Below are 27,745 nucleotides of genomic sequence, written 5' to 3'. Positions count from 1 at the left end.
AGAAATAGAGTGCGGAAGAGGAAGGGAGAGAGAGAGAGAGAGTGAGCAAGAGGAGGGAGGGAGGAAAAGAGGATTGGAGGAAAGATTGAAACACTAATTATGCATCTTAACTGGTTCAAATTAAATAGGCAGCGAGAAGAAAATAAATGAATTTTGAAGGCGAAAATAGCCGGATGGAATAAAAGAAGCAGCTTATTAATATTCTGAAGACCAGCTGAAATAAATAAAAAGTATTCAGAAAGGACAAATGAAAAGAGGCAGCGGCAGGAAAATCGATATACATTAATGTCGTGTTGGACGGGAGCCCTACATGATGAACAACGCTATAGATATTTATAGACAGAAGTGCCAGCGATGATAAATACTCTCACACGTACACAGACATAACATGGTAGGTTTTATTGGATCAACGTTTACAGAGAAAACAGTCTGTTGTTTCTCTCCTCCTTCTGTTTCTACCCTTCTGTCAGTCAGTCAATCTGTTCCACTTCAGTCCCTTCACGTGATTTCTTGCACTTCATTGTTGCCCCTTGACCTTGCCTTTGCTTTCTCTTCCTTTCCAGTTTGTTCTTTTTAACCCTCCTTCAATCTCCTTCCCCTTGTTCTCTCTTTTTTCATTTACCCCTCCTCTCGCTCACTGAAGAACACAACGCAGCCATGAAGAACTTGCGGGTTCCTCTGTTTCAGATGCATCCTGGGATATGGAGTCTTCATCATCATCCACTGGAGGAAAAAAAAACACTGATATTTTCGTAAAGGCTGTCAAAGTGAATTAAATGTTTTATAGCATCACTTTTTAAATGCCGTTAACTCATTTATTGGAAAACATTGCAAAATAAAGTCCATAAAGTGTGTGAAAAGGTGCTTTTATTATTAAATTACTGCAGATTTTCTTTGGACTGGAATTTTTCAATATAGGTTAAAACATCCATCTTTGGATCTCTCTCTTACCCTCGCTTTGTTCATCTTCTGAGTCGCTGTCGGATTCAAGAAGACAATCTACCAATCGGCTGTCTCGTCTCACTGTGACATCGCCTCTAGAGGAAAAACAACAGAAGACCGTCAGTGCAGGCCACTTGGGTCACACTGTTTACAAGGACAGAAGGATGTTTAACTCAGCCTGAAGCAAAAAGCAAAGCTGCCCTGCTGTCAACAGTGCGCTGTCATTGGGATTGGAATGACTTCATTATACAAACGCCTTTTGAAGTAGCAAGTATATCATTAAGAGTTAGGCAGAGGCAGATCAACTTAAAACTCTTCTTCATATCTGGCTTAAGGTGTCACATTAGCAACATTTCAATGAAAGGGTCTATTTTCATTTCATATTGTCTATTTTCAATAGTGTAGCAAAACATGAATATATTACTGGATATATTGTACAAAATTTTAAGTGTGACAGCACCCAGGGCTGTCTCAAGCTGGCACGGGACCCAGTGCAAGAGTTTGTCCCACTTGGTTGTCCCGTTCCAGTAACCCCTCAGTTCATAAGTGATCGTGTTTGTCCCACTCCATTCGTTCGCGATCGCATTTGTCCCCCTCAGTCTGTTCATGATCATGTTTGTCCCACACAATTGCATTTCAGTTCAGTGGGGGTCCCCCACAGTCTGTTCGCAATTGCGTTTGTCCCATTTGGTTCATTCGTGATTGTGTTCCAGGTCCCCCTCGGTTCGCTTGCGATCGCGTTTGTCCCACTCGGTTCATTTGGATCACATTCCGGGTCCCCTCATTTCGTTTGTGATCATGTTTGTCCCATTGGGTTCTTTGTGATCATGTTCTAGGTCCCCCTTGGTTCGCTTGCGAGCACGTTTGTCCCTCTCAGTTTGGATCGTGTTCCAGGTCCCCCTTGGTTCGTTCAGGATTGTTTTTGTCCCAATCGATATGTTTGGATAGCGTTCCAGGTCCCTCTCGCTCTTTTCGCGATGGCGTTTGTCCCACTCTATTCGTTCGTGATCTTGTTTCAGGTCCCCCTCGGTTTGTTTGCGATCTTGTTTGTCCAACTCGGTTTGTTCGCAATTGCGTTTGTCCTACTCGTTTTTTTCGTGATCGTGTTCTGGTAGGGTTGTGATGGTGAGGAAAGTTTCCCACCGGTTAATCAACGTGTGATAACACTTGTAATACCGGTATCACCGTGGTGGGGGGTCGTTTGAGGTTTCCCGCTTTTCCTCGCTTTCTTTCGGTTTTAAATAGCTTGTAAAAGCTCTGTGTGCGTTTTACTTTCACTTTTAAAAGTGCATCAATTTCTTGAATTGAATTCAAGCAACAACAACAAAATACAACGTAGAACATATGACTTATTAACAAAACGAATAAAAATGCACCATGCTATATGCCTAATATAAAATAACAAATAACTTACAAATTTTAAATACGTATACAAAACTGAAAATCGGTAAAGACTGAGGGACACATAATTATAAAACGTGGAACGTTTAGCAAAACGATTAAGAAAGTTTGGAGGCACGGACTGCATACACCTTGATGTAAAATAATGGGAGGGGGGGGGATCACAGAGTTTAAATAAAATAAAAATCAGCAAATACCATGGAACCAAATAAATGAGAAACGAATGTAAAAAAAAAAAAATAAAACTTCCAATATCACCTTAGATAAATAGCAGGTCAACAGGCTTTTCAAACTCCAAAATATTTTTTAAACAGGCGCTTTTACATTTTGTTTTGAAACTCTTCTGCCATCGTCTTGTCTGTCTCACCTCACTTTTCTTGTCAGTCAGCTCGAGTCACTCTCCTCACGTGATAAATGAAATCTGATCTGTGATGCGTGACTGTCGTTCGTTTGGTGTGCTGCATTGAGCAGCCGCCTTCAGTTTTAATTGTAGTGTCTGTTCTCTAACTGAACTAAATGATTTTTATTATTATTAAAAAAATCTAAATGACGGTGAGGGACGGTGAGGCTTAACACCGTCAACATCGTCTATCACAGCAAGCCTAATTCCAGGTTCCTCTTGGTTCGTTTATAATTGCATTTTAGGAGGCGTCCCCCTCAGTCTATTCGCTGCAGGGCCTGGTGCGGCCACACCAATTGCACCACCCTAAGGATGGCCCTGACTACACCTTTAGCTGTTCAGCAGTTACTCCTAATGACCCAACACAGCACCAAATTTGTTTAAATGTTCTGCTGAAAAAAACTGCTTAAACCAGTATAATCTATCAGTATAATTTGATCTCCCATCTCCCCAAGGTGGTGTTTAGCTAGTTTTGTTGGGCGACCAGCTTAAAAGTGGTTAAAATCACTCCAAAAGCCAGCCTGATCAGTCAAGCCCGACCAGGCTGGGAGAGCAGCTAAGACCGGCAAACCAGGTTAGGCTGGTTTAAGACGGGGTTTTTTCCCAGTAATGTGTACAAACGTACACACAAATGTCCTTGAAATTAAACATTGTTAATATTGACCTTAAATGTTGGCCTCTGTCTAATTTGGATAGGTTACAAGTGCCAAAATATTGAATGCAAAGTCTTTGGTTTTGGTTTTTACATTGGACATCGAGTGGTGGCCCAACACAGCACCAAAACTGTTTATTGCTCTGCTGAAAAACCCAATTAAACCAGTCTAAACTGGTTTTAGATGATTTAATCTAGTCTTCCAGCCTGCCCAGCTGAAAAGTGCCCAAAACTAGTCAAAACCAGTGAACAGACCAGCCTGACAAGGCTGGGAGATCAGTTAAGACCAGAAACCAACAGCAATGCAAGCAAAAAATGTCCTTGAAATTAAACATTGATATTATATATCACCATGAAATGTTGGCATCTGCCTAATTTGGATAGCTTCCAAGTGACAGATTAAGCTCCAAAATACAGGATGCAAAGTCTTTGACATCAACAACAAATGAAATGGGAAGTGTTTTCTCTCCACTTTAAAAACCTGAGTATTTTTCACAAATCTAAATATGCAGAATTATATGGCTAGTTGCATTTGATTATTTGCATTCAGCATTGTTTTTCCTGTGACCCACCAGCTGAGACCTGCAGCTCCAAATAGAATTGTAGTTACAAAGAAATCAATATTTTTTACACAAAGTGATCATCGGCTCGGCATCCAGCACTCGATGTGAGCTACGGTTCTCATTGTCAATTAAACTGTGCCCGGAGCATTCCTGCAGACTTTTCATTAATAAGCATCCCAAAAGATACTATATTCCAGCCAGTATCTCATTACTGATGTACATATTGATATACTGACTAAATTAAACATTGAGCAGAGTGTCTTATATTAGTAACTATGTGTCAGCGAATGTCTACGAATTGATATATACAGTAATCCATTATATAAAGTAGGTTGTGAAGGGATAAGTAATGGGCAGAAGGGGTTGTGATGTACATCTCTTAGAGAAAGTGAATTTGAGATTGAAAGAGACCTCTATATCTGGGGAAAAAAACACACACCTCTTTTTAAAACTTCCAGGAAGCTGCTCCCAAACAATGAGGCTACGACCCCCTGTGACCCAACGATGGTCCCCACTTGCTGTTAGCCACGCAGCAAAACAAAGAATCCTGGGAAGATCTGAAGAAGTGAGTGAAACCAGGTATTTGCACTGGGGAAGAGAGAACACTGAAAGAGTGTGAGAGAAAGAAAAAAAAGAAAGAGGTGATTATACAACTCACAGTTTTCAAAGGTGTTAAAATAAAATTGATGTTAAATTCACTCACAGTTAATCGTGCTCTCTCCATTAGTGATGTCAAAACAAGAGCCAATCAAAAGGCCGGGTATTTGATTGACGCAATCTGTGACACCAGCAGTGCTGCTGTGATTGGTTAGTCTGGTCATCACACCTGCACATGATTGGAGAGAGCAAGCATGCATCATTAGGGGCACTTTCTAACATTTATCCACTAAAACGCAAATAAACCATAAACAAAAAGTAATTAACTCGCATAGTCTTTCTATTTATAGACTCCGATCCTACTCTGTCAATAGCTGCCGACTTTGCTGTGTGTTTTATGCTGTTAATACCAATGTTTTTTTTGCCTGTAAGAAGCTCATTAATTCTTTGAGAGCTCCAGCTCCGAGTTGTTTGATGAACTTGGGTCATTATGAATCTCAGCACTCTCGATTAGTGTCGCATCATGGTGTGCTCCTACCAGTAACTCTGATTTATCTGATGTAATTGTTTACAGGTTTCTTTTTTTCTTTTGAGATGATGGCCTTTAGCACAAATATCTTGTGAGAAAACGGGATTAAAATGAGACAGTTGCGGATGTTTTTTTTTACATTTTCCTCTGCCCTGGGGCAAACAGCCCCCTTTCCTGTCTGTGTTCGCTGAGCCACTGGGACTTTAAAACAGATTATATTAGCAGCTCTGAGCGAACAGACTCAGTCAAGATGTATTCCATTAATAAATCTGTTAAATAGCCCTGAGTCAAAGAACAAATGAAGGTCCAATGGGGTTGTAAAATATTTATTGCGACAGAATCCTGCATATCTATGAGAGGTGTTTTATAAAATAAGATGTTGACTAAATATTGGTGCTGATGGCAAATCATAGGATTATGTTGATTTAACATGGTTATTTGGTGTGAATAAGTAAAAAAAAAAAATATGTGGGCCTATTCATCTGCACACTTTTATGTAATATCTTTGAAATATCTTTTTCTAGTTGTTCTAATTTGAGGGCTGCTTTTATCAAATATTTGATATATGAGTTTAACAGTGATTTATTTGATTGTAAATTCAAGCAGATCAATTTAAATATACATAAAGTTAATATTATGTATACATTTAATTATTACTGTTTAAGAGTTTAGTCAGTCATTAACACTTTTATTCTGCAAGGATGTATTAAATTGACCAAAAGTGACAGTAAAGGCTTTGACATCGTTACGAAAAAAATCTATTATAAAAACTGTTGTTATATTGCACTTTAAAGCATCTTTAAAAAAAAAAAATTCAAAAAAATTCTGTCACACTGCTCTCAGAGCGAGGAGCACGAGGAATACTTGTTTTAATGATCGTCACAGGGGTACGTGGAGCCAGGGAGACACAGGGCTTAAGAACACTAGGAAATCAAACGAGGAAGAACAGAAACAGGTGAGGAGTAATTAAACACAGACAGAGACTAATGAACTAATAATGACACCAAACGAGGACAGGAACAGGAAAACCAAATAAGGGCATGAGGAAACAATGATTTATTCACAGTTTACTTATTATTCACAGTGTAGTTATTACTGTTTTTACTGAATATTTAATCAAATATATATATAATATATATCTATGTCTCAAAACAATATATAATATATATATATATATATATATATATATATATACATACAGTGCCTTGCGAAGGTATTCAAACCCCTTAATTGTTTTCACATTTTGTTATGTTTCAGAGCTTTGTTACTTTTTTTTCCATATCAATCTACATTCCATACACCTTGATGACAAAGCAAATAACAGGTTTTAAACATCTTAGCAAATTTATTAAAGAGAAAAAAAAACTTAAATGATTTCATTGCATAAGTATTCATACCCTTATCTGGGACAGTTTAAATTTAGCTCAGGAGCATTCATTTTGCTTGTAAACAAATGTTCATCAATTTGCACTGACTACCAATAGCTGCTCTCATTAAATTCAAGGCATTAATGTTTGCCTACAGAACTAGAGCCCTGCACGGGCTTCAAATGTAGGCCCTAGCCCGGCCCTGGCCCAAGACGCTCAGGCCCTAGCCCGGCCCGTGTCCGACAGCTTATCAGAATTACCGGCCCGAGTCCAACCCGAGCCCGTCTTTTTTCCCCCTTCTCCTAAAACAGCTTATAGTACTGTTTCGGCTATTAAAATAGTTCAATTTTGTATGTAATGGCAAAATGATTATATTTCGTTTCGCTTTTTTATGAAGTTAATTTAGAGAAAGGTTTGGAGCCTATATCTAAGTTTGTGCTGAGAGTGGAAGCTAAAGCGCTCTCTGCAGGACATGGAGGCACCAGCGCAAACACTTGCTTTTTTTTTAGTGGAAACAACTTAAAATAGCCTACGACATCTTTTTTTTTGTTTTTTTCTGATAAGAGTAATACATCATTCGGAACTGTAAAGGGTCTACTTTTATTTGTGTGCACTCAATATCAATAAAACGTTGTGCTTTTATAAAGCAAAAACAAACATGATGTGCTTTCTGCCCTCTTGTCTTGAAAAGGAGCGCTTCACAAAAATGAAGCGAATACATGCCTCACAGACATGATAGATGTATCTATAGAAAGCTTTAAATGATCACTTAACGAAAAAAAAACGAAAACAAACTCTTAATCATAATCAATAAAGATGAATTTCTCTCTAAAGGCGTGTCTAATGAGGAGACGCGAGTGAGGATCAGCAACTTCATCCTTGCAACACGGACTCAGAAAACATTAGTTTATTAGTAAATAATTAAAATATCTCCTTACTATTTCCCGCGGGCACATTCATGGTTATGTTTGCTTAGGACAATGACCCTAAGCACACAGCAAGAGTGGCTTATAGACAACTCTGTGAATGTGCTTGAGTGGCCCAGCCACAGCCTGGGATTGAACCCAATCAAATATTTCTGGAGAAACCTGAAAATGTGGGTCTGCACCCATTCAACCTGACAGAGCTCCAGAGGTGAACAGGCGAAGTGAAGAATGGCAGATAATTGCAATTGCTGATGTGCAAAAGCTTGTTACACCATACCCAAAAATACTTGAGGCTATAAAGGTACTCCAGCTAAGTACTGAGTTAAGGGTTTGAATACTTATGCAATGTAGTTATTTCAGCTTTTTTATTTTTTATAAAATTTACAAAGTTGTGACAGTTCTGTTTTTGCTTTGCCATTATGGTGTATGGAGTGTAGCTTGATGTGGAAAAAAAGGTAATTTAAAACAGTTTAACATAAGGCTGCAACATATAAAAGCGTGAAAAAAATGAAGGGGTTTGAAAACTTTCGCAAGCCACTGTATATATATATATATATATATATATATATATATATATATATATATATATTCACTTCACTTATATATCAGGGGTGGATCAGGGGCAAGGGAGGTAGTGTCTCCTCAAAATATATTGGATGAGGAATAAAAATCATAGTAGAAAAATTAAATATATCAAGTGTATAAATGCCTCTTCTTTTTTTTTAAAGAAACATTGTCCAACAGCTAAAGTTACAGCGTCAGCGTCTCTCTCTTGCCTCCCATGAGCCCATTGAGTTTTACCAGACCCCCTAAAGTGTGCGATGGATTTAGTGGGGGGTTACTCAGAATGAATGGGGAACTTAAGAAGAGGCAATGCCTCCATCGCGATAGGACCGGATATGATTGGTTGTGATTGGTTCACGCTCTAAATCCCACCTCTTGTGTTCATGCTCGTTCCACGTTAATAAATCAGTTTCAATGAACAGTATAATGATGTTAATAGGAAGACTAATTAAAAAAGTAAGTAAACAACTCGCACACTTAGATATAACCACTGTATTTCATCAACATAAGACTTGAAAGTGGGTTAGTTTTTAGTCTTGGTGAGATTTAAAGTAAATATCTGTGTCTGTGACCAATTTTTACCGAGCTTTGATAACTGATGACCCGAAAAATTCCAAAATAGTTAAAAGTTAATTATTAAAAAGAATAGCTCAACAGAAGTTCACAAATAAAAAGACATTTCAATTGTCACCGCCTTGAGTTATTATTTTGGAATAAATGTAAAATGCTTAAAACTAATAACTTGATGAGATTCATACATGGCATTAATAAATGGAATATTGATTACCATAGTTAATGTAAAAATATACAGTAGAATCTTTTTTTTTTTTTTTTTTTTTCTTTCTCTGATAGTGTAAGTGATGTTTATTTAAACAAGACATTGTGACTGGGACATTTACATTTGATGCAAAAAAAAAAAAAAACCTCATTTCAGAACACCAGCGCACACCACTGATATAATATACAGTCACGGCCAAAAATATCGGCATCCTTGCAATTCTGTCAGAAAATGAAACACTTCTCTCAGAAAATTGTTCCAATTGCAAATGTTTTGGTACTCACATGCTTATTGTTTTTGTTTGCACTACAACAACAACAACAACAAAACAGAGAAGAAAAGTCAAACTTGATAAAATTTCCCACAGAACTCAAAAATGGACTAGACAAAATTATTGGCACCTAGTCAAAATTGTAAGAAATAATTGCTTTTCAAGCATGTGATGCTCCTGTAATTTGTATTTAGACACCTGTGGCAAGTGACAGGTGTGGGCAATATAGTAATCACACTTGCAACCAGTTAAAATGGAGAAAAGTTGTCTCAACCTTTGTGTTGTGTGTCACACTGAGCATGGAGAAAAGAAAGAAGTGTAAAGAGTTGCCTGTGGATTTGAGAGAAAAAATTGTGGAAAAACATGGACAATCTCAAGGCTAAGTTCATCTCCAGAGATCTTAATGTTCCTGTGTCCACTGTGCGCCATATCATCAAGAGGTTTAAAGCCTATGGCACTGTAGCTAACCTCCCTGGACGTGGACGGAAGAGTAAAATTAATTAAAAATTACAACGAAGGATTGTTCGAATGGTACCCCGATTAACTTCCAAACAAATTCATGCTGATCTGCAGACACAGGGTACAACAGTGTCAGCTCGCACTATCCATCGCCATCCGAATGAAAAGGGACGCTATGGTAGGAGACCCAAGAGGACACCACTGCTGACACAAAGGCCTAAAAAAGCAAGACTGGAGTTTGCCAAAACTTATGTGACAAAACCACAATCCTTCTGGGAGAACATAATGTGGACAGATGAGACAAAAGTAGAGCTTTTTGGTAAAGGACATCATGGCACTGTTAACAGAAAAAGAAATGAGGCCTTCAAAGAAAAGAACACCGTCCCTACAGTCAAACATGGTGGAGGTTCAACGATGTTTTGGGGTTGCTTTGCTGCTTCTGGCACTGGATGTCTTGACTGTGTGAACGGTATCATGAAATCTGATGATTACCAAAGAATTTGGTGTCAGAAAGCTGCATCTCCACCAGAGTCAGCAGGACAATGACCCGAAACACACTTCAAAAAGCACTCAGAAATGGTTACAAACAAAGTGCTGGAGAGTTCTGAAATGGCCAGCAATGAGTCCAGATCTGAATCCCATAGAACACCTGTGGAGAGATCTCAAAACAGAAGGAGAAGGCATCCTTCAAATCTAAATGACCTGGAGCAGTTTGCAAAAGAAGAGTGGTCCAAAATTCCAGTAGAGAGGTGTAAGAAACTCATTCATGGTTACAGAAAGCGATTGATTTCAGTTATTTTTTCTAAAGGGAGTGCTACCAAATATTAAGTTAAGGGTGCCAATCATTTTGTCCAGTGCATTTTTTGGGTTCTGTGTAGAATTGTATCAATTTGACTTTTCTTCTCTGTTTTTTGTGTTGTTCCAATGCAAACAAAAAAAATAAACATGTGAGTACCAAAACATTTGCAACTGCAACAATTTTCTGAGAGAAGGGTTGCATTTTCTGACAGAATTGCAAGGGTGCTGATATTTTTGGCCATGACTGTATATATGTGTGTGTATATATATATATATATATATGTATGTACATTACCCAATTATTAAATTAATAAATATAATCCTAATTCATATTAATATTAAACTTAGATTAGAATATATTACCCGTTCTCCAATTTAGGATTCGCATGCTGGCCTTTCCACACGAAAGGAACACACGGTCACCGCGGGGGCTCAGAATCAGCCTCCCGTTCACCCCGTCATCCCCACCACACCCTGTTACTTCTGGCCCCCAGATGTGCAACCTGCGGAAGGGCTCTGTCCGTTTATCGGACACCTCCCACACACACAAGCATCCCTCTGCAGAGCCACTGAACAGCAGAGGACCCTGGGACTGTGAAGAGAACGAAGGGTAAATGCCACTGTGTTTCCATGACAACTTGTGCCAACTAACAGCATTAAATATGGAAAGAGTCACTGCTGTTTGATGCTACAGTATTCTGTTTTTTATTGCAACCTATTTCTTATCTCAATTGCTACATGATTTATTTACTTCTATTCTGTATCTATCGATTTCTTTATATTATATTGCTCTGCCCAGTTTCATTTCATACAATTCATTAATCACTAACTAAAAAGAGACAGAGATTGCATTAGAAAAAAGTTTAAATGTTGGCATTTAATAGCTTGTACATCTCTGTGAACTTTAGACTGTGTTTAAAGATCACGAGGAAAAAACTGCTCTCAAGGGATTCCTCTACAGGCAACACTTCAGCTATGAGAGGAGGCACAATCTTTCTTTCTTTTTTTTGAAACATGTGCTTCTCTAAAGGGCAGACTCGGAAAGTTCTAGATGCCAGCTCAGCTCTGTTGCCATGGCACTCGCCCACCTGTAGTGTGGTGACTGCGTCCAGGTGTGCGTTCTCTGACTGACAGTTCTCCAGCGAGCTCCAACTCCACACCTGCAGCTTCCCAGCGTCTAGTGAAAGATCAATAACACTGAGCCTCAGACGCACCTGATATGTGGAGACTGATGCAAGGCATGGTCAACTCAACCTCACTCTCACACACATGGATACCTACCTGAACCTGTAACAATGAAGCCCTCTCCTTCAGGAATGAAGCACAAGCTTGAGACTGCATTGAATGTGTAGATGGATTTGATGCACTGACCTGCAGGAATAACAACATGTGATGCAAACACACTTGAGTTTAATTCACCCTCATCGGCAGGGAACGAAAAAAGCTGCGGTGTCCAAAAAAAGACTGAGTAGTACCCTCTCCACCAGTTATATAATGACTGAGAATCAGATAATGGACGCTCAGAACAGCACAGCTACTGTACACTCTCCATCCTTTACCATTTCAATTTTTAAAATAGTTTAAAATGGATACTTTTAATTTGACGATACATTTCTAATGCTACACTACATTTTAAGCAGGGTTTGGCAAAATTCTGAATTGTGAAAATCGGCATCCTTTTGATTCATGAGTGTGAATTTCAGTCACATTGTTCACACATCTCAGGATGTTGAATTGGAATTTGATTTTAAAATGAGAGAAGGTGAAGGCATTCAGCACAGTCACAAAAGAGGGATTTAATTAGCTTACTTAATTTTGCAGCAAAAGATATATGATTACATCATTAATTTTGACTAGTTATGCTTTTTTATTTCCTAAAACCTAAAACACACTGCACAATTTTCGTCTGACCCAGACAAAAGACTGGAATCGTGAAGCAATCGCGGCAATTTCTGATTCGCCACGATTGTTTCACGACACCAATCTTTCGTCTGGGACTGCAAACAATCGTGCAGTGTGTTTAGGGCTTAATACATAGAACAGATGTTTTCCCAACTGATTCATCACCACACCACATAAGATTCAAATAGTTTCATGAAAATAAAATTTTCACTTCAAAATTTGTATATAACAAATATGTAACACACTATAACCACAGTTTTAGTAATGACTGTAATAACAAATCTGATTATATTACAATTTCATAGTCTTGTGATGTTTTTGTCTGTACCAGTCTGTGAAATGGCAGTTTTAGATCATAAAAATAAGCATATATTTATAATAACCTACCATACAAAAGTATGAGATAGGTAGTAAAAATGTTTTTTGAAAGAAGTCTTTTTTGCTCACCAAGACTGCATTTATTTCATCAAAAGTACTGTAAAACATGAATACTGTAAATATCACAATTTAAAATTTTACATTTCATATTATTATCAATCTTAAAAATGGTTTTGCTATGATCTATTACATTACAGAACTTCAGACGAGAATTTATTTCAAGTCTGATTCATTAAATAGTTTTGTATTTGCATTCCTCCTTATAATCAAATTAGTATTCAACCATTCTACCTTATAATTTAAAGGACATTCATCATTCTTAAGCTGCTCAACCTTCATTTGAAAATAATTACTGAGGCCACACATTTATGTGTGTGTGTGTGTGTGTGTTTGTGTGTGTGTGTGTGAAAGAAAGACTTACCCGAGCTCAAAGCCCAAATTCTCACACAACAGTCTGTGGAACCACTTAGAACAAATCTTTCCTTGTCAGCCAAGTCGAATACACGTGCTGTGGAAAAACAGATCAAGAGAATGAAAGTTGAAGATGAAAAAAGAGTGTCTGCAGGACATGAGAAAATTGAGAACGAAGGACAAAGGATGTGAAGAGCAAATGCTCTGTCAAAACAGCAAGACAAGGAGTGATGGAGAGCAAATGGGACAGATGGGAAGGAGGGCATAAGTAGCTGGAACAAAAGAGGTGAGAAAAAAGAGAGAGCATAAAGGATGAGTGAACAATCGCGGGTACATCTGTATCAGCCGGCTGGCCCCGTCAACAGGATCAATTATTCTTTACTTTCCCGGCCTTGAGAGAGTGTGTGAGTCTGTGTGTGTGTGTGTGTGTGTACCCAATCTCCTGCAGTAATCTGGAGGTGGTGCACTGAGACAGGTGACTCCACCGCTGTGACCTCCCAAATTGCGCTGCTCCGTTGCCGTGGGAACGTGCCACACTTTAACTGTTGTATCTCGACTTAAATTGGCAGAAACAGTAGGCGAAGAGCAGAGGAGAGAGAGAGGCGTTAACGGATACGTCAGCAATTTCACAGTCAGTTAGAGTCATAAACTGTTTACTTTTTCCGGTACCTGCCAGAAATCACAAGATTGTCGACGGCGACCGCACAGGTGATGATGTCACTATGACCCTCCAGAGTTCTGAGACGAAACTTGGCCTTTTCCCAAGTCTGTTTGCGTGATTTGAACTCGCCATCTGCAGTGTATGAAGACAAACAAACGGTTTCATATAAACTGAGGTCATGTTGTTTTCCTCTCCCATGAATGCTGATAAACTAGCCATCTGTTATATCATCGCATGAGACAGCCATAAGGCAGAACTTCCTGTGAAAGACACATGAAAAACATGAAAGTAAAAATGTTTTTTGACAAGCAAGCTTGTAATCAACATCTGTGCGAGTAACTGTAATTGTGTGTGTGATTAGTGCACTAATTTGACCTTCTTGTTCTTCTGCACTGGGGCTGACGGGGAGATGCGTTTCTCCTCTGCCATCTGTCTGGCTTCCATTGCTTCTTTCATTCTCTCCTCTCTTCTCTCGAGCAATCTTCAGCGCAGGACGACAGGCAGCAACAAGTTGCTCTGTGACCTCCTCGCTATCATGAAAAATAAACATCAACAAGCACTGTGAATTATTCTCATGCCTGTCCATAGGTGTTAAATAAATGCTGCTTGTCTTGTTATTCCTTTGTTGTAACAAGTATATTATTAAATAACAATGTGTGAGACAGAAAGCCTCGGTGTGGGAGTTCAAGGATAGAGTTTTTATAGAAATATGATGAATCAATACTGCCTAGACGCCAGAGAGCGGAAGACTAGTCATGGGCAGAGGTCTAGAGGTTAATCTCACGCAAACCAGCCGTCTCGCTCTCTCTCCTTCCCTACATAGTCACTCATTCTTACACTTGTCTTTTCATTTTCTCCTCCTCCTTTCCCACAATCCCTTGAATTTGCTGGGGGCCAGAATGCTGCAGCAGAAGCTCAGCCAATCTGGCGCGAAGCTCCGCCTTCTTTGAGACCTACAAAGAGTGATGTGTGATAATCATAAAAGACAAAATTGAAATTATGGTTTAACTGAATGCATTAGTCATCCTGAAAATGACGTGTTTCTATTCAGTGAATCATTCCTGAGTGATCTTTTTAGGTGTGATCTGAAAACAACATATATGGTCTCTATTTAATATTCACTGTGCATGTGCAGAAGTAACACAAAAATTTCACGTGAGTGAATAAGAGCATGATAATTCTGTACCTTTATTTTTTCCTCGGGAGTGAGGGAAATTTTGATCTCCAAGTTTTCAATTTGCCTTAACTTCTTTTGGAGTTTCCTCACCTCCCCCATCTGACTTCAGTGTGAACACAAACTCAGTGCCGAGGTTATTCAAACTGCAAGGATTCTTCGTCTAGTCACTAAGCTCTTTGCTAGACGTGCATGTTTTCATCGATGTTTTTATATGAAGTGAATCCACGGTTGATACTGACGGATTTGTTGTTGCTCTACTCCAGACTACACTCACAGATACTGTGTAGTAGACGTGTACGCAAACCTCATCAGCCGGAAATCAACGGCTGTAACAAGTGACCTCATCTGAAGGGAACAGGTCTGAATCTCTCTGGCGACATCGAGTGGATTTAGGAGAACGCTCTCCTTTATTTGCATGCTCCTAGTGCAGACATTATTAATATAAATGACATTTCTTATCTCAGACAAGCGACAGCGACACATGTAATTAAGATAATTAAACAAACAAACTTTCTGTACTATAAACAGATGTGAAGATTTGAGGGGTTTTATTTTTATTAAACTTAAAATATATATATATATATATATAATAGTTCAGACAGTTCTCATATTTGACAGTGTAATACAAATAGAAATACAACAGCAACTAAAGTGTCACATAGCATACATATTGAATAAAGCATAATCAGTCATAATAATAACCAAAAAATGTACAAATTAAATTAAAAATAGGTGTGTTCACGTAGGCCTAAATTCAAATTAAAAACAGAATTTAATACGTCGTAGATGTCTATATTACTTATGGCAACTTAACTGAGGATTCGACTTTATGATATATAAATTTCATTTCGACACTTGCAATACAATTTTCATGCCATTTTATTAGATTTTCAAACAATATTAAAATTCCCTGATTTTTCTCTTGTACATTTCCCATTCACATTTAATCGAGAATTAATTTCATTAATTTCATTTAATTTCTTGGTTAAATTTGGAAACATGCATTTGTAGTGAAAAATCGAAACCTTAGAAAAAGAAAACAATATTTTTTTAAATTACATCTAAAGGACTAGAATATTGAAGAGTATTAATCTTTAAGAGAAAATCTAAACAAAAAATCTGGACCAATTGTTTTCTTAACAATATGAAATTTCGCTAACAATAAATTCAAGATCTAAATCTTTGTTTTCATAAGATAAAATAGTGTATTTTAGCTAAAGAGAATAATTAACAACTATTTTCCTGGACATGTTTGACCTTACTGGACGGAAATGACGTCAGGACGCACGGGCAGCATTCGCACCGCTCGGCAGGAAGTGCTGTGTAGACAGTTCGGCTAACTCCGTAAGAAAAGAAAAAAATAGAAAGAAAAACACAAGGAAGGAAAAAAAAAACTCATTGAAATTCTCCAATTGGGTGGGTTCGGGAAGACTTCGCAAACTACCCCGATCGGAGGAAATCCCCGAAAGTCTTGAGAGCTGGTAATCGGTCTTTATTTGTCACTTTGAGGCTTGTTTTTGGCTGTTGATGTGAGCCGCTGGCGCTGCTGTCGCCCGATCGCAGACACTCATGTGCCGGAAGTCTGCGTAAAACCGCCTCGGTCCCAGCGTCGACGTTTTTTTCCCTCACTTGTTCTGTTTTTTCTATCGTTTTTCTCTTTTCCTTTTTTATTTTAGCAGGCAGTAGTGTGAACGCGCGGGTCACGTCATGCTGTGGGCTGCAGGTCCGCTTTCGTTCAGCAGATTCGCCGCAGCCTGTCAATAATATTCAGATATTTAGATGGGATGGGTTATTTGCAAATAAATATTTGAACATTTTTAATGTAATCAAAAAACATGATTTTACAGTGCATTGTTTTTAATAAAGCAAAGCACGTTCTCTTTATGCAACAAAATGTTAAAATGCACCCAGATAAACTATAAACCCGCCACATCTGTAACAATATAACCTAAACACAGAGACTCACGAGTGATGCTGGTTCTGTCAGATGTACTGTATTACAGTCACGTATGAGGGGTTTATATATTTATTTGTTGCGGTGTTGACCATAAATAAACACCAGCTCTTCCTGGATAACATTTCCTGCATAAGTCATATTGTCAAAATCCATTGGTTTTTCTTGTGTTATTGAAAGTGTTTATTAGTAAAATGTGCATTTATCTTTTTATTTTCTTTGTGGATCTTTTGTCAAATTATATCCCCCACAAGTAAATTAATAAAAATTTTAAATGTATAATGTATAACTATCCCTATCCTTTACCTCTCACTTTAAAAGGTCAAAGGTTATGGTGTGTACACAGTTGTTGCTCATCAAAATGTTTACTTTCTTGTGTCAGGGGTGATGGAGGATTCCCATTTTAATTCTTCCTATTTCTGGTCCCCTGTACAAGGACAGGCAAGTACACTGATATACACATTTCAACTGTCTACATTTGAATTGTATACCTGGCCTGTGTTAGCATTAATATATTATAAACTTAATGTATTTTCTTTATAGTGTATTTTACCAAATTTAGATTAAGTAAGATTTAATAGATATATATTTGTTAAAAAATCTTACATTTTCACAAAAAAATAATAAATGCTGTTCAGTTTCAAGTAAATACTGTTTCATCGATGCAATATGAAAAGAAATATATCACTGTATAAGATCATTTTCATCATAATTTTTGATTTTATAAGAATATGAAGCAGCACAACTGTTTGCAATATTGATAATAAAAATAAATGTTTATTGAGCACCAAATTAGCATATTAGAATGATTTCTGAAGTATCATGTGACACAGAAGACTAGAGTAACAACTGCTGAAAATTCAGCTTTGCCATCACATGAACAAATTACAGTTTAAAATATATTAAAAAAGAAAAAAGTTGTTTTAAATTGTAAAAATATTTCACAATTTTACTTTTTTTAATTGTAATTTTGATCAAATAAATGCAACCTTAGTGAACATATAAGACCTCTTTAACAAAAAAAATAAAAATAAAAACGCTATGCAAACACAAACCTTCTTTTTTCTGTTGTTTTTAATCAATTAACCATTAACTAAATGTTTTTGTCTTTTAGATTGAGAATGCTGTATTTCTCAGTAAGGTAAAAGAGCAGCTTGGTCAGGACAAAGGCCCCACCTACTCGCATGGCCCCGCCCACTATCCCACCACAGCAGTGGTGGCGATTGCTGGGGGTGCCATGGATACAATGACAGCAAGGACACTAAAACAGGAGCATGCACAACCGTCTCAGTCCTCACACAGTATCACAGTGTTGCCGGTTCCGCCTACCGGCATCATGACGGCAGGTATCAGACGTGTGATTGTTATTAATCGCTAGTGATTACAGGGGTTTTTTTGGTTAGTTTATACGCACTCTCTTTCACTTTCATAAATCTTCCATCACTGCCTCACTCTTTCTAGCGGGTTTGGTCACTCTGGTGTCTCCAGTGTCATCTGCTCAGTCCCTTATTCCTGGACATCCATCCACCACCATGATAACAGTCCAGACTGGTAATGCACCTTATTTCACATAAACATTAACATGCACACTGTATGAGTTTTGCTACAATATTGCTATTTAAATGCTTTTTAGCATTTCCTTCTTTTCATTTTGATTGTACAATCAAAATTATGCCAAATGTGGTCACAAGAAGGAGAAGCCAGGACTTTAATCTTTTGCCCAGGCACAACCCGCTCTGACATCTTTTATTTTTTCTTCGCAGTATTGTGTCCCAATATTTACAGTAATTATGTTTTATATTTTTGCTTCTCCGTGTTTGTCAGTTTTTTTTCTTTCTTGTGAAGTGACCTTGATCTGCAGAAAAGGTGCTTTATAAGTTTATTATCGTCATCATTATTATATTGTATAAGTAAAACTTGTACCCAGCTTTTCAAGCGACCTTCATGGGTCCCCGTTCAAACTGAGCTCGCAAACATCTCTGTCTGCGTTGCTTGGCATTATTGCTCTCTAATTTTGTGTATGCAATATGCCTGACACAGGAACAGATTTTTTTACACTTTATTGTCTCATCAGTCTTGGCTCACATAATTAAAGCATTTTACTCTTGCATGACTCCACCAGACAAGAAAAATGACTCCGTGCCCTGCTCGCCGGTTATCATCCCGTTACCGTCGAAACGAGGCAGAAAGAAGAGAGAATCACTCCCATTGGTTGGCTCACCTACTGGGACAGATTCCTTGATTTTGGGTCTTTCAGGACAGGTATAACAGTCATGCATATAGAGGAATCCTTATTGACATTGTCTGAATAAGTGATTAGCCCAGATGCACAACTGTTCGAAAGTTTGGGATTTTGGGATTTTTTAATGTAAGTCTTTTATTCTTCCTATGGCTGCATTGTAGTTAATCAAAACAGTAAAAATAGTAAAATAGTGAAATACTATTACAGTTTCAAATGTATACAGTTTAATATACTTTAAAATGTAAATAACTGTGAATAAATTACAATAAAAAAATATTCTTTTTCTATTCTTTTGACTTTTCTATTTATTTAAAAACAAAAATTGACCCTCTAACTCTAGCGTTCTCTATTCTTTTTCTATTCTATCTACTTGTTTTCTTTTTATTTATTATTATAAAACCTTGCTATGTGTACTGTGTTAGAATAACCGATACTTGTCATAGCACTTACATATTATTGCTCTTTTGTTGGTTTTGATTGCTTCTTTTGTCCTCATTAGTTGGTCGCTGTGGATAAAAGCATTTATTTGAAATAGAAATATTTTGTAACATCATAAATGTCTTCTGTCACGTTTGATGATTAACAAATGCAAAGTAATCTTAAGATATAAGTAACAATTTTTTGACTTCCTTTTCTCTGCAGCATCATTCTGCCAACCCTTACAGTCTATCTCCAGAAGAAGGGCATGCTGGGAAAGAGGGTGGAAAAACATACAGGTAGGGCTTTCCATAAGGACATTGGCTCAGCATGCACTCAGTGTGTGTTCTTACGATCTATTAGAAGAGGCGAAGACAGAGGCAGGATTTCTTAAGCCACCTTATTTTCATGCTGCAGCAATGCATGGCCCTCCCGGCCGACACACACACACACACACTCCTGGCTTCGCAATGAGCCTATCTGCGTGTTTGTCTGCTGTGCTTCAGTAAAAAGTGTATCTTTTTCAGCAGCATGTGCAGCCCCAGCTACACACAACTACACACACACTCCTGTCACCCTCTTTGTTGCTCATTTATTGCCCATCTGCACTTGCGTTTCTGGCCTCTCCCGTTTTTCTTTTCTAGAGTCTACGATTTCCTTCTGGATCGTTTTCTATTGACCTCTTCGTCTCTCACCCTCCTGCTTGTGTTGTCTCGTTCTCGCCTGTTTGTCATGTCACATGTTTCTCCTTTCACTATTGATGGACCAGACTTGTAACTTTCCTTTTCTCTCTGTTCCTTTTCCATTTGTACTTTGTCTTCTCCCATGTTTTCCTTTTCTCTCATCCCTCTGTCCTCCCCTTGGTGTGTGTGTGTTTTTCTTTTTTCTTTCTGTAGGTGCCGGATGTGTGGTTTGACGTTCCTCAATAAATCAGACATGCAGCTGCACTCCAAGTCGCACACAGAGGTGAAAGCTCACCAGTGTCCGCACTGCTCCAAATCCTTCGCTAATACCAGCTACCTGGCCCAGCACATCCGCATCCACAGCGGTGCCAAGCCCTACACCTGCTCCTACTGCCAGAAGGCTTTCAGACAGCTCAGTCACTTACAGCAACACACACGGTATTCAGCACCACACCTCAAGAGTGTGTGTGTTTGTGTGTGAGTGTCTGTGGCAAAGCAGGCGGGTGATGGAGAGTGTGTGTGATGGACCTTAGTTCAAACTTCCTTGTGACATGATACATATTGATATCGTACTTCATCAAACACATTAAAAAGAGCTTCAGGTGCTTCACTTCACTTTTGTCCAGTACTGTGTAGTATATTGATACATCAATATTACAATTCTGGCCGATCCTGATAATAACCAATAAATGGCTGATATTACAGCTCTATACATAAAAAAAAAAAAACAACAACACTCAAATCAGTAGTTATAAATGCATCACGTACTTATGCAGCATCACAACGATATAATATAAATAATGGATATTTATTTTGAGATTTGCTAAAGTTTTGTCCAGTATCGTGCAGTGTATGGATGCAGCAGTATTAAAATTCTGGTCAATCTTGACAGGATCATATTTATTTTCAAATATGACATTATTATTATGATTAGAATTCAATACCATAAGACAAACAAACAAATTTGAATCAATAATGATAATTAGTGCTGTCAATCGATTAACTAATAATAAACTAATAAATCGCACATTTGTTTCTGAAATTAATTGTGATTGTGATATAGAATGACACCTAACAATAAAGTTTTTAAATATACTTTTATATTCCAATAAATTCACATTCAATTTTCAAATTAATCTAGAAACAACATAAAGACAGTATATTTTTAATATGTGTTTAATGGAATCTGGAATCCAGGTGAGTATCACTGACACCAATACTACTGATGTCTCTAAGAAATTGTTCTTTTTCCTAATATTTAACCAGTGACTATAGCCATTCACTATTACAGTTTAATTGAGAGCTATCAGTCTTAACATTTATTAGACTTTAAAAAAATAACAACTTCTAATTTAAGGGAACTTAAAACAATCTTCACATAAACCCAGTATAATGCGTCATATTTACCTGTGCCCTTCAGCAAGTAGGAAATTAAATAAAGTTATCAAACACTAAATTCTAAATATAGATAAATCCTTAAAGCTACAAAAGTTATTTATTTCCTCTTTTTTGTTCGTTGAGTAACAGACACCACAGCAGCTGGGTTATTAAGATTATTTGGCTGCTATTACTTTAAGAGCTGCCACTGCTGAACGTGACACGGATCTGGCACGCATGCTTGTAGTTTCATTCATGTTTTAATATGAAATCATACAGGCTACGTGCACAGTATAATGGCTGACAGGACAGGAACATTTTTACTGACATATGGCCTGACAACATCTCATCTGACTGTTCACTGTTGTTTTACTGAAGCTCCTCTTCACCTGTACATTATCCGGAGTTGGAGCGTACATCTGAAAAGTCGCCAGTTTGATGTGCTCGTAAAGACATTCTGCGGCTAAATAAATACATACAGTTCTTTCCAGAAAAAAAAGAGACAGAAGCAGCAGTTGTGAGTGGGGTGGCTATGAACTTTGAGAGAAACCATTTCAGATAAATTTAGATGTATTTTTAAAGCAGTTTTTACAATACATATCATCACGAAGCAATATGTTACACTATTACGTTAATTATTGCATCAAATTATTTTTCATACACCTACTGTATTTGCAGCCACCTGGAGGTTATTGGATCCTGGTCTTTAGAACATTATATGAATAAACATTCAAATGAATGGGACTAGGACCAGTATTGCAGTATTGTGGGGCACAAGTGAGTGTGCAGAAAAATTGGAGAGAAAAGATAAATATTTAACAAAATGTGTTTTTATGGCTGTCAAAGTTAACATGTTAACTTAAAATATTTACTACGTATGTTTAACATATTAATAATGATAATAATGTAACACGTTGAGTTGGAATCTGTATGTAATGTAAAAAGTGCTTGACAAATCTAACTTGGAAATGTTTCTCTGGGGCATTATTTTCATAAAGGCCTAATGCTAGTGTCAGGGAGATTATTTAATTTTTTTTCCCCCATTTCCAAAGCGGTAGCTGACAGTGTTTTCAGCCCACTTACTTTATGAATAACCGACAAAAAGCCTGGGTGGTTAAAGTGCTTCTTGTGACCTCCACATTTTGCTTTCCGTTGTGCCCCATCTAGCAGTTTTTGAACACAAACACGTGTTCTGGGTGTCCACCCTCTAAGACATTCTACGGTCACGTTGGAAAGGTTGACAACAGGGCCTCATCCTCTCTTGCTTGTTGCTATAGCAACATACTCTGATGATAGTTTGCTTATATGTAAGTTTATGTGTAATGGACTGTGTAATTATATACCACAGTCTTTATAATGGTGCAGCTGATGTCACCATGTGTAGTGGGCAGATTACACATTAAATATGTGTCACTGATGGAGGAAAAATTGTTAGAAGAAACTAAAACTTGTCAGGAAAAGTTCTCAGGTTTCAAAGAATGAAAGAAATATCATGTTTTTTTCTATATTTCCCTTTCATTTCTTTCTCTGTTTAATTTAGTTCTCCTCTGGGCTGGCACACTTTTATTACTGCAGACTACTTAAAACTTTTACACCGCACTGTGGAGCTTTAACACACATGCATACACACACTGACTGAAGGATTGAACTACAATTGCAGCTGTCAGTGAAAGCCCAGTTCTCTTTGACTCTACATTATCGTCCCATAACTGTGTAGAAGTTTTATGAGGTTCTGCCCCGCTTTGAAATAGAGGTCACAAAGGTTTCGTCCACTCCTGATCACACTTGAACATGGGATTGGTCTCTGCTGCTCACAGAGTTCCTGTGAGGATTTAGTGCAAATGTTTTCTTGAGAAATGGATCTGACCTTTCTCTAACCTCATTCAAACACCTACCACACCACTTTCAAATGTCTTTGAAATACACTGCACACTTTTGACGATTGTTGGCAGTACTGATAGGGACCACCTAAGAAAGTTCAGCTGAGTGAGAGTAGAAATGAAGAATATTGTCGGGTCAAATATTTGTGTAGTGTGTAAATTATTGAATGAGCCCCTGGGTAAGCATGTTGGTCTTTCCTTCTTTGCAGAAACCACACAGAATCCAAACCTCACAAGTGTCCTCACTGCACAAAATCATTTGCCAACACAAGCTACCTTGCTCAGCATGTACGAATACACACAGGAGTCAAACCTTACACCTGCAACTACTGCCAGAAAACCTTCAGACAGCTCAGCCACTTACAGCAACACCACAGGTACCACACAGGATGTGTTTTCTTTTCAGCTGTGTTTTTTCATTTATGTTTTCTGTTCTTTTTTATTATTATTTGTGTTTGCACCTGCACCTGAGTTTTCCATTAATTTCTTATCTCTTGACATTTTGTGCCTGTTCAGGATCCACACAGGAGACAGGCCATACAGATGTTCACATCCTGGTTGTGAGAAATCTTTCACTCAGCTTTCTAACCTACAGGTGACATACTCTGTTTCTTTATTTAAATATATCATGTCCATTTTTTAAGTGTTACTTTTTAGAATATTAATTTGTTTTCCTTTAAGGAATAATGTCTTTCAAAACCTTTATGCTCTTTTCCATGAAGTGAAAGTAAATGGTGACTGTGTATGTGCGCAGTTCAGAGTTAAATTTAGAATGCCTTTTGTTTTCCAATTCAGTTCTTGAAATAGAATTCAGTTTTAACTTTAGGGTGCAGAATTTCCATTTCAATTTCTGTACAAGAATGTAAAATTCAAATGAATGAAGTGAAATTTAAAGAAATGTATTTTTCACCTAGGCTAGAAAAGGCAAGTTAGTCAGACTGTTTTTCAAATTTTGAATGTTGGTTCGACAAAGCCTTGTTTGAAAGTTTTGGAAAAGGTTTTAAAATCCTTTTAGGTTTGGCCTTATAGATGTAGATATATATATATATATATATATATATATATATATATATATATATATATATATAATACAGTTCAAAAGTTTGGGTTCCATTTTTCTTGAAATAAATTATACTTTTATTCAGCAAAAACACAATAAATTGATCAAAAGAGGCAGTAAAGACATTTATAATGTTGCAAAAGATTTCGGTTTCAAATAAATGATGTTCTTTTAATCTCTCTAGAATCTTGAAAAAAAAATGTATCATGGTTTCTCCAAAAATAATCAGCACAACTGTTTTTAACATTGATATTTAATAAGAAAATTGTCTGGAGCACCAATGGATCATGTGTCTCTGATATCTGGACTAATGTCTGCTGAAAATTTTTACCTTTTTTGTTTAGTTTTTTTTACCAATAGATGGAGCCTTGGTGAGCATAAGCAACTACTTTTTCGAAAATATTCAAACATCTGCCCCCAAACTTTTAAACAGTAGTGTATATATATTGATGAGTAGATAGCTCTTTCTGTCATTCCGATTCAGATTCCTGCGGGATGTGGCCGATTCAATTTATATTCACATTCATGAATTGAAAGGGAGCCAATTCTTCTCTAATTCTTCTTCTTCAGTTCTTGAATTTGTCAGAACCCTGCTCCAGCAGTCAAGCAACATTTTCAGTGAATAGTGACATATATTTTTGCCTGTTCCTCACACTAAACTATTGTACACCTTCAAAACATTTAAAACAAGCACCCAAGTCTTATGGGTTGTTTTATGATGGAGTTTGGAGCTTGACAACCCTTGCTTCCCTTCCACTTTCATTGTTTGCAAACAAGCAGCTCTGATTTGGACAGGTTTGGAGCAACATGGTGTGAGTAAATAATGATTTTTTGGGGTGAATTGTCACTTTTAATGTTTTTCTCTCAATCTTTTACAGTCTCATCGGCGTCAGCACAACAAGGACAAACCGTATAAGTGTCACCACTGTAACCGTGGTTATGTAGACGCAGCCAGCCTGGAGGTTCATCTGTCCACTCACACAGTCAAGCACGACAAACTCTACTCATGTGGTTTATGCAACTGCACATATACCTCGGTACAAACATCAGCTCCCAATCTCTCACCATAAATGAGCAGCATTCCCAATTCTTTTTCAAAATTAACCTAATATGTATCTCTTTCTGTCTGTAGGAAACATATCTGATGAAGCACATGCGAAAACACGCCCCAGATATGCTTCCGTCTCCACCCGGATCAAACCAACAGAATCACAGCCCCGGTCACGCAGGAGGAAGTAGCTCGGATGGAGACGGGCAAAGCCAAGCCGAGAGGAACAATGCCTTCATCCAGCCAGTCGGTGCGCCGTGCATATTCGACTTGAACCAATACAAATCAGTACCCTCTGCAGATGTGCGGTATAAAACTGTCAGTATATCTGACATCTCCCCTCACAAAGACCTCTGCATCACTGTGGAGGCGTCTGCCATACAGGTGGAACACCTAAACTCACGAGGAATCCCATGAAATGTTGGAGGTTAGATCAAACTTTTTTCAAGTGACGAGATCCACACAGAGCTGTGGATATAGAATGACTTTTCTTACTCGATACCTTTTTATTTGTATGAAGGTGCAAGTGGATTTAAATGAACAAAATTGAAGAGAACAACAGACTTTTGTATTTTTTTGTAATCCTGATCTTCCTCCCAAAAGCTTCCTTGAAGACTGTTGCTGTTTCAGTGGGTACCCAGTTCATATCTCAAGTCTTTTGCTGAAATTTCTGGTTTATCTTGTTTGTATGATTGTCTGCGTCTGTTGTTGGTACAATCACTGCACTGTCAACATTAATATCGTTACTGTCAATGAGAACGGAAATATTGTGTCTTGCACAGTTTGTATGAGAATTGTTGATCTGTTTTTGTTTTTAAAAAGGGAAATTTGTTTGCAGTCACATGTAAAAAACGCTTGTATATATGGTTAAAAGATGTATTGTGTGTGAATGAGAAAAGGACAACAGTAAAAGATGTGTGGTTTAACGTCAAAGTCAAATATCTTATGAGATGGTGTTTTTCAGATCCTGTTTAGTATTTCCATTTGCAGATGACGGAATATTACATTAATAGAATATATAATATTCTATTGTAACTACTGTTATTAAAATATCTGTTTAGATGCAACAACCTCTAGGCATTAACAAAAAACGATTAGTGCGCATTAACCCTTTAAAACAAGATATTAAAAACAGAAATTATTGTTTCTAATGTGCCGCCTTGTGATAATCTGTTTTATAATCTATCTGTTGACTCTGTCAACCTGGGTTTTTCAATAATTTTTATTTATGACATTAAGTAGTATTGCCTTTTATAATAACTAAATCATTAAGTAAGAACATAGAATAGAATGATTTATTTATTTATTCCTCTAGAACCAACAAGGACCCTCAACGGTTTAGAGAATTAAGTTACTTTCTTTGTGGTTTGTAAACCGGGGCGGCGCCAGAGAATTTTGAATGCAGGTGCTGAGGGGGTGCTAGATCATTGACGGGGAGCTGGGCAATATGACCAAAACACGTTATTATTTATAATATGAATAATAAAATCACCCAGTCGATTTTGTAACATTTTATTGTTTGACTCATCACTTTTTTTTTTTTCTTTTTTTTTTTTTTTGGCCGTTCACTCTGCGTTAATTTTGATGAATATGCGCTGTGCAACTGTTCATGAGTGTGGGAGTATTATTGAGGCATGGAGGCGTCTGCACAATCCCTTGCTTTATTTTTTCCCTGCGGAAAGATCTTCAAATACATAGCCGTCATTTTTGGATGCGCTTTCTGCCGTCTCATGCAGTCTCTGTGAAATTCAGTGCGTCACAACAATGTACCGGCCCACAGACAGACATAAGAAATAAATCTATCTAGGCCTATAGAAAGCTTGAAATGTAGGCTATACTATTATACGAACCAATTCAAATAAAAACAAATATCTCAATCAAGTTTCCCATCTATGTACTATTTCTAACTCATCTATCTAATATTTCTTATCTACCGGTATCTATCTATAATCTGACTCTATCTATACATTTACATTACATTTAGCAGACGCTTTTATCCAAAGCGACTTATGAGGACAATGGAAGCAATCAAAATCAACAAAAGAGCAATGATATGCAAGTGCTATAACAAGTCTCCGTTAGCTTAACACAGTACACATTGCAAGGTTTTTTAAGTAATAATAAGAAAACAGATAGAATAGAAAAAGAATAGAGCGGTTTTTTGTTAGTTTTTTAAGAACAAAATTAGAATAGAGAGAGCTAGAGTTAGAGGGTCAAATAAAGATGGAAGAGATTAGCTGATTCGTGAAGATGGCTAAGGACATTCCACCAGGAATCAACTTTTAATTTAAAAGTCTGTGAAAGTGAT

General features: G+C 37.4%; 2 protein-coding genes across 5 annotated transcripts; one reads left to right on the top strand and one right to left on the bottom strand.

Annotated features, from left to right (window-relative positions):
- Window positions 1-378: 378 nt before the first annotated feature.
- Window positions 379-16,513, bottom strand: LOC306877775 (uncharacterized protein). 3 transcript variants are annotated; one of them, XM_079429735.1, is made up of 14 exons: window positions 16,039-16,513; window positions 14,786-15,197; window positions 14,437-14,552; window positions 13,975-14,129; window positions 13,608-13,731; window positions 13,373-13,494; window positions 12,949-13,035; window positions 11,529-11,618; window positions 11,336-11,424; window positions 10,611-10,839; window positions 4,662-4,784; window positions 4,398-4,563; window positions 952-1,037; window positions 379-723 (listed from the first exon to the last, which is right to left on the bottom strand). In XM_079429735.1, the coding sequence occupies exons 2-14, from the start codon at window positions 14,873-14,875 to the stop codon at window positions 635-637; spliced, it is 1,566 nt and encodes a 521-aa protein (XP_079285861.1). In that variant the 5' UTR covers window positions 14,876-15,197; window positions 16,039-16,513; the 3' UTR covers window positions 379-634. The 3 variants fall into 3 exon arrangements, 2 of the variants coding, with proteins under 2 accessions (XP_079285861.1, XP_079285862.1); XM_079429736.1 differs by lacking the exon at window positions 14,786-15,197; XR_013784899.1 differs by lacking the exon at window positions 16,039-16,513 and having other exon boundaries at window positions 672-723; window positions 4,398-4,546; window positions 14,786-15,090.
- Window positions 16,078-27,312, top strand: LOC306877776 (uncharacterized protein). Of its 2 annotated transcripts, XM_079429737.1 has the most exons (11): window positions 16,078-16,257; window positions 17,113-17,171; window positions 17,845-18,076; window positions 18,192-18,281; window positions 18,853-18,992; window positions 19,615-19,688; window positions 20,286-20,510; window positions 23,539-23,706; window positions 23,846-23,924; window positions 25,268-25,426; window positions 25,522-27,312. In XM_079429737.1, the coding sequence occupies exons 2-11, from the start codon at window positions 17,118-17,120 to the stop codon at window positions 25,852-25,854; spliced, it is 1,554 nt and encodes a 517-aa protein (XP_079285863.1). In that variant the 5' UTR covers window positions 16,078-16,257; window positions 17,113-17,117; the 3' UTR covers window positions 25,855-27,312. The 2 variants fall into 2 exon arrangements, with proteins under 2 accessions (XP_079285863.1, XP_079285864.1); XM_079429738.1 differs by lacking the exon at window positions 20,286-20,510.
- Window positions 27,313-27,745: the final 433 nt, after the last annotated feature.

The sequence above is a fragment of the Barbus barbus genome, assembly GCF_936440315.1.
Source record: "Barbus barbus genome assembly, chromosome: 12".
Lineage (NCBI taxonomy): Eukaryota > Metazoa > Chordata > Actinopteri > Cypriniformes > Cyprinidae > Barbus > Barbus barbus.
Note: the sequence above shows the minus strand (reverse complement) of the source record. Positions and strands in the feature narration are given on the sequence as shown.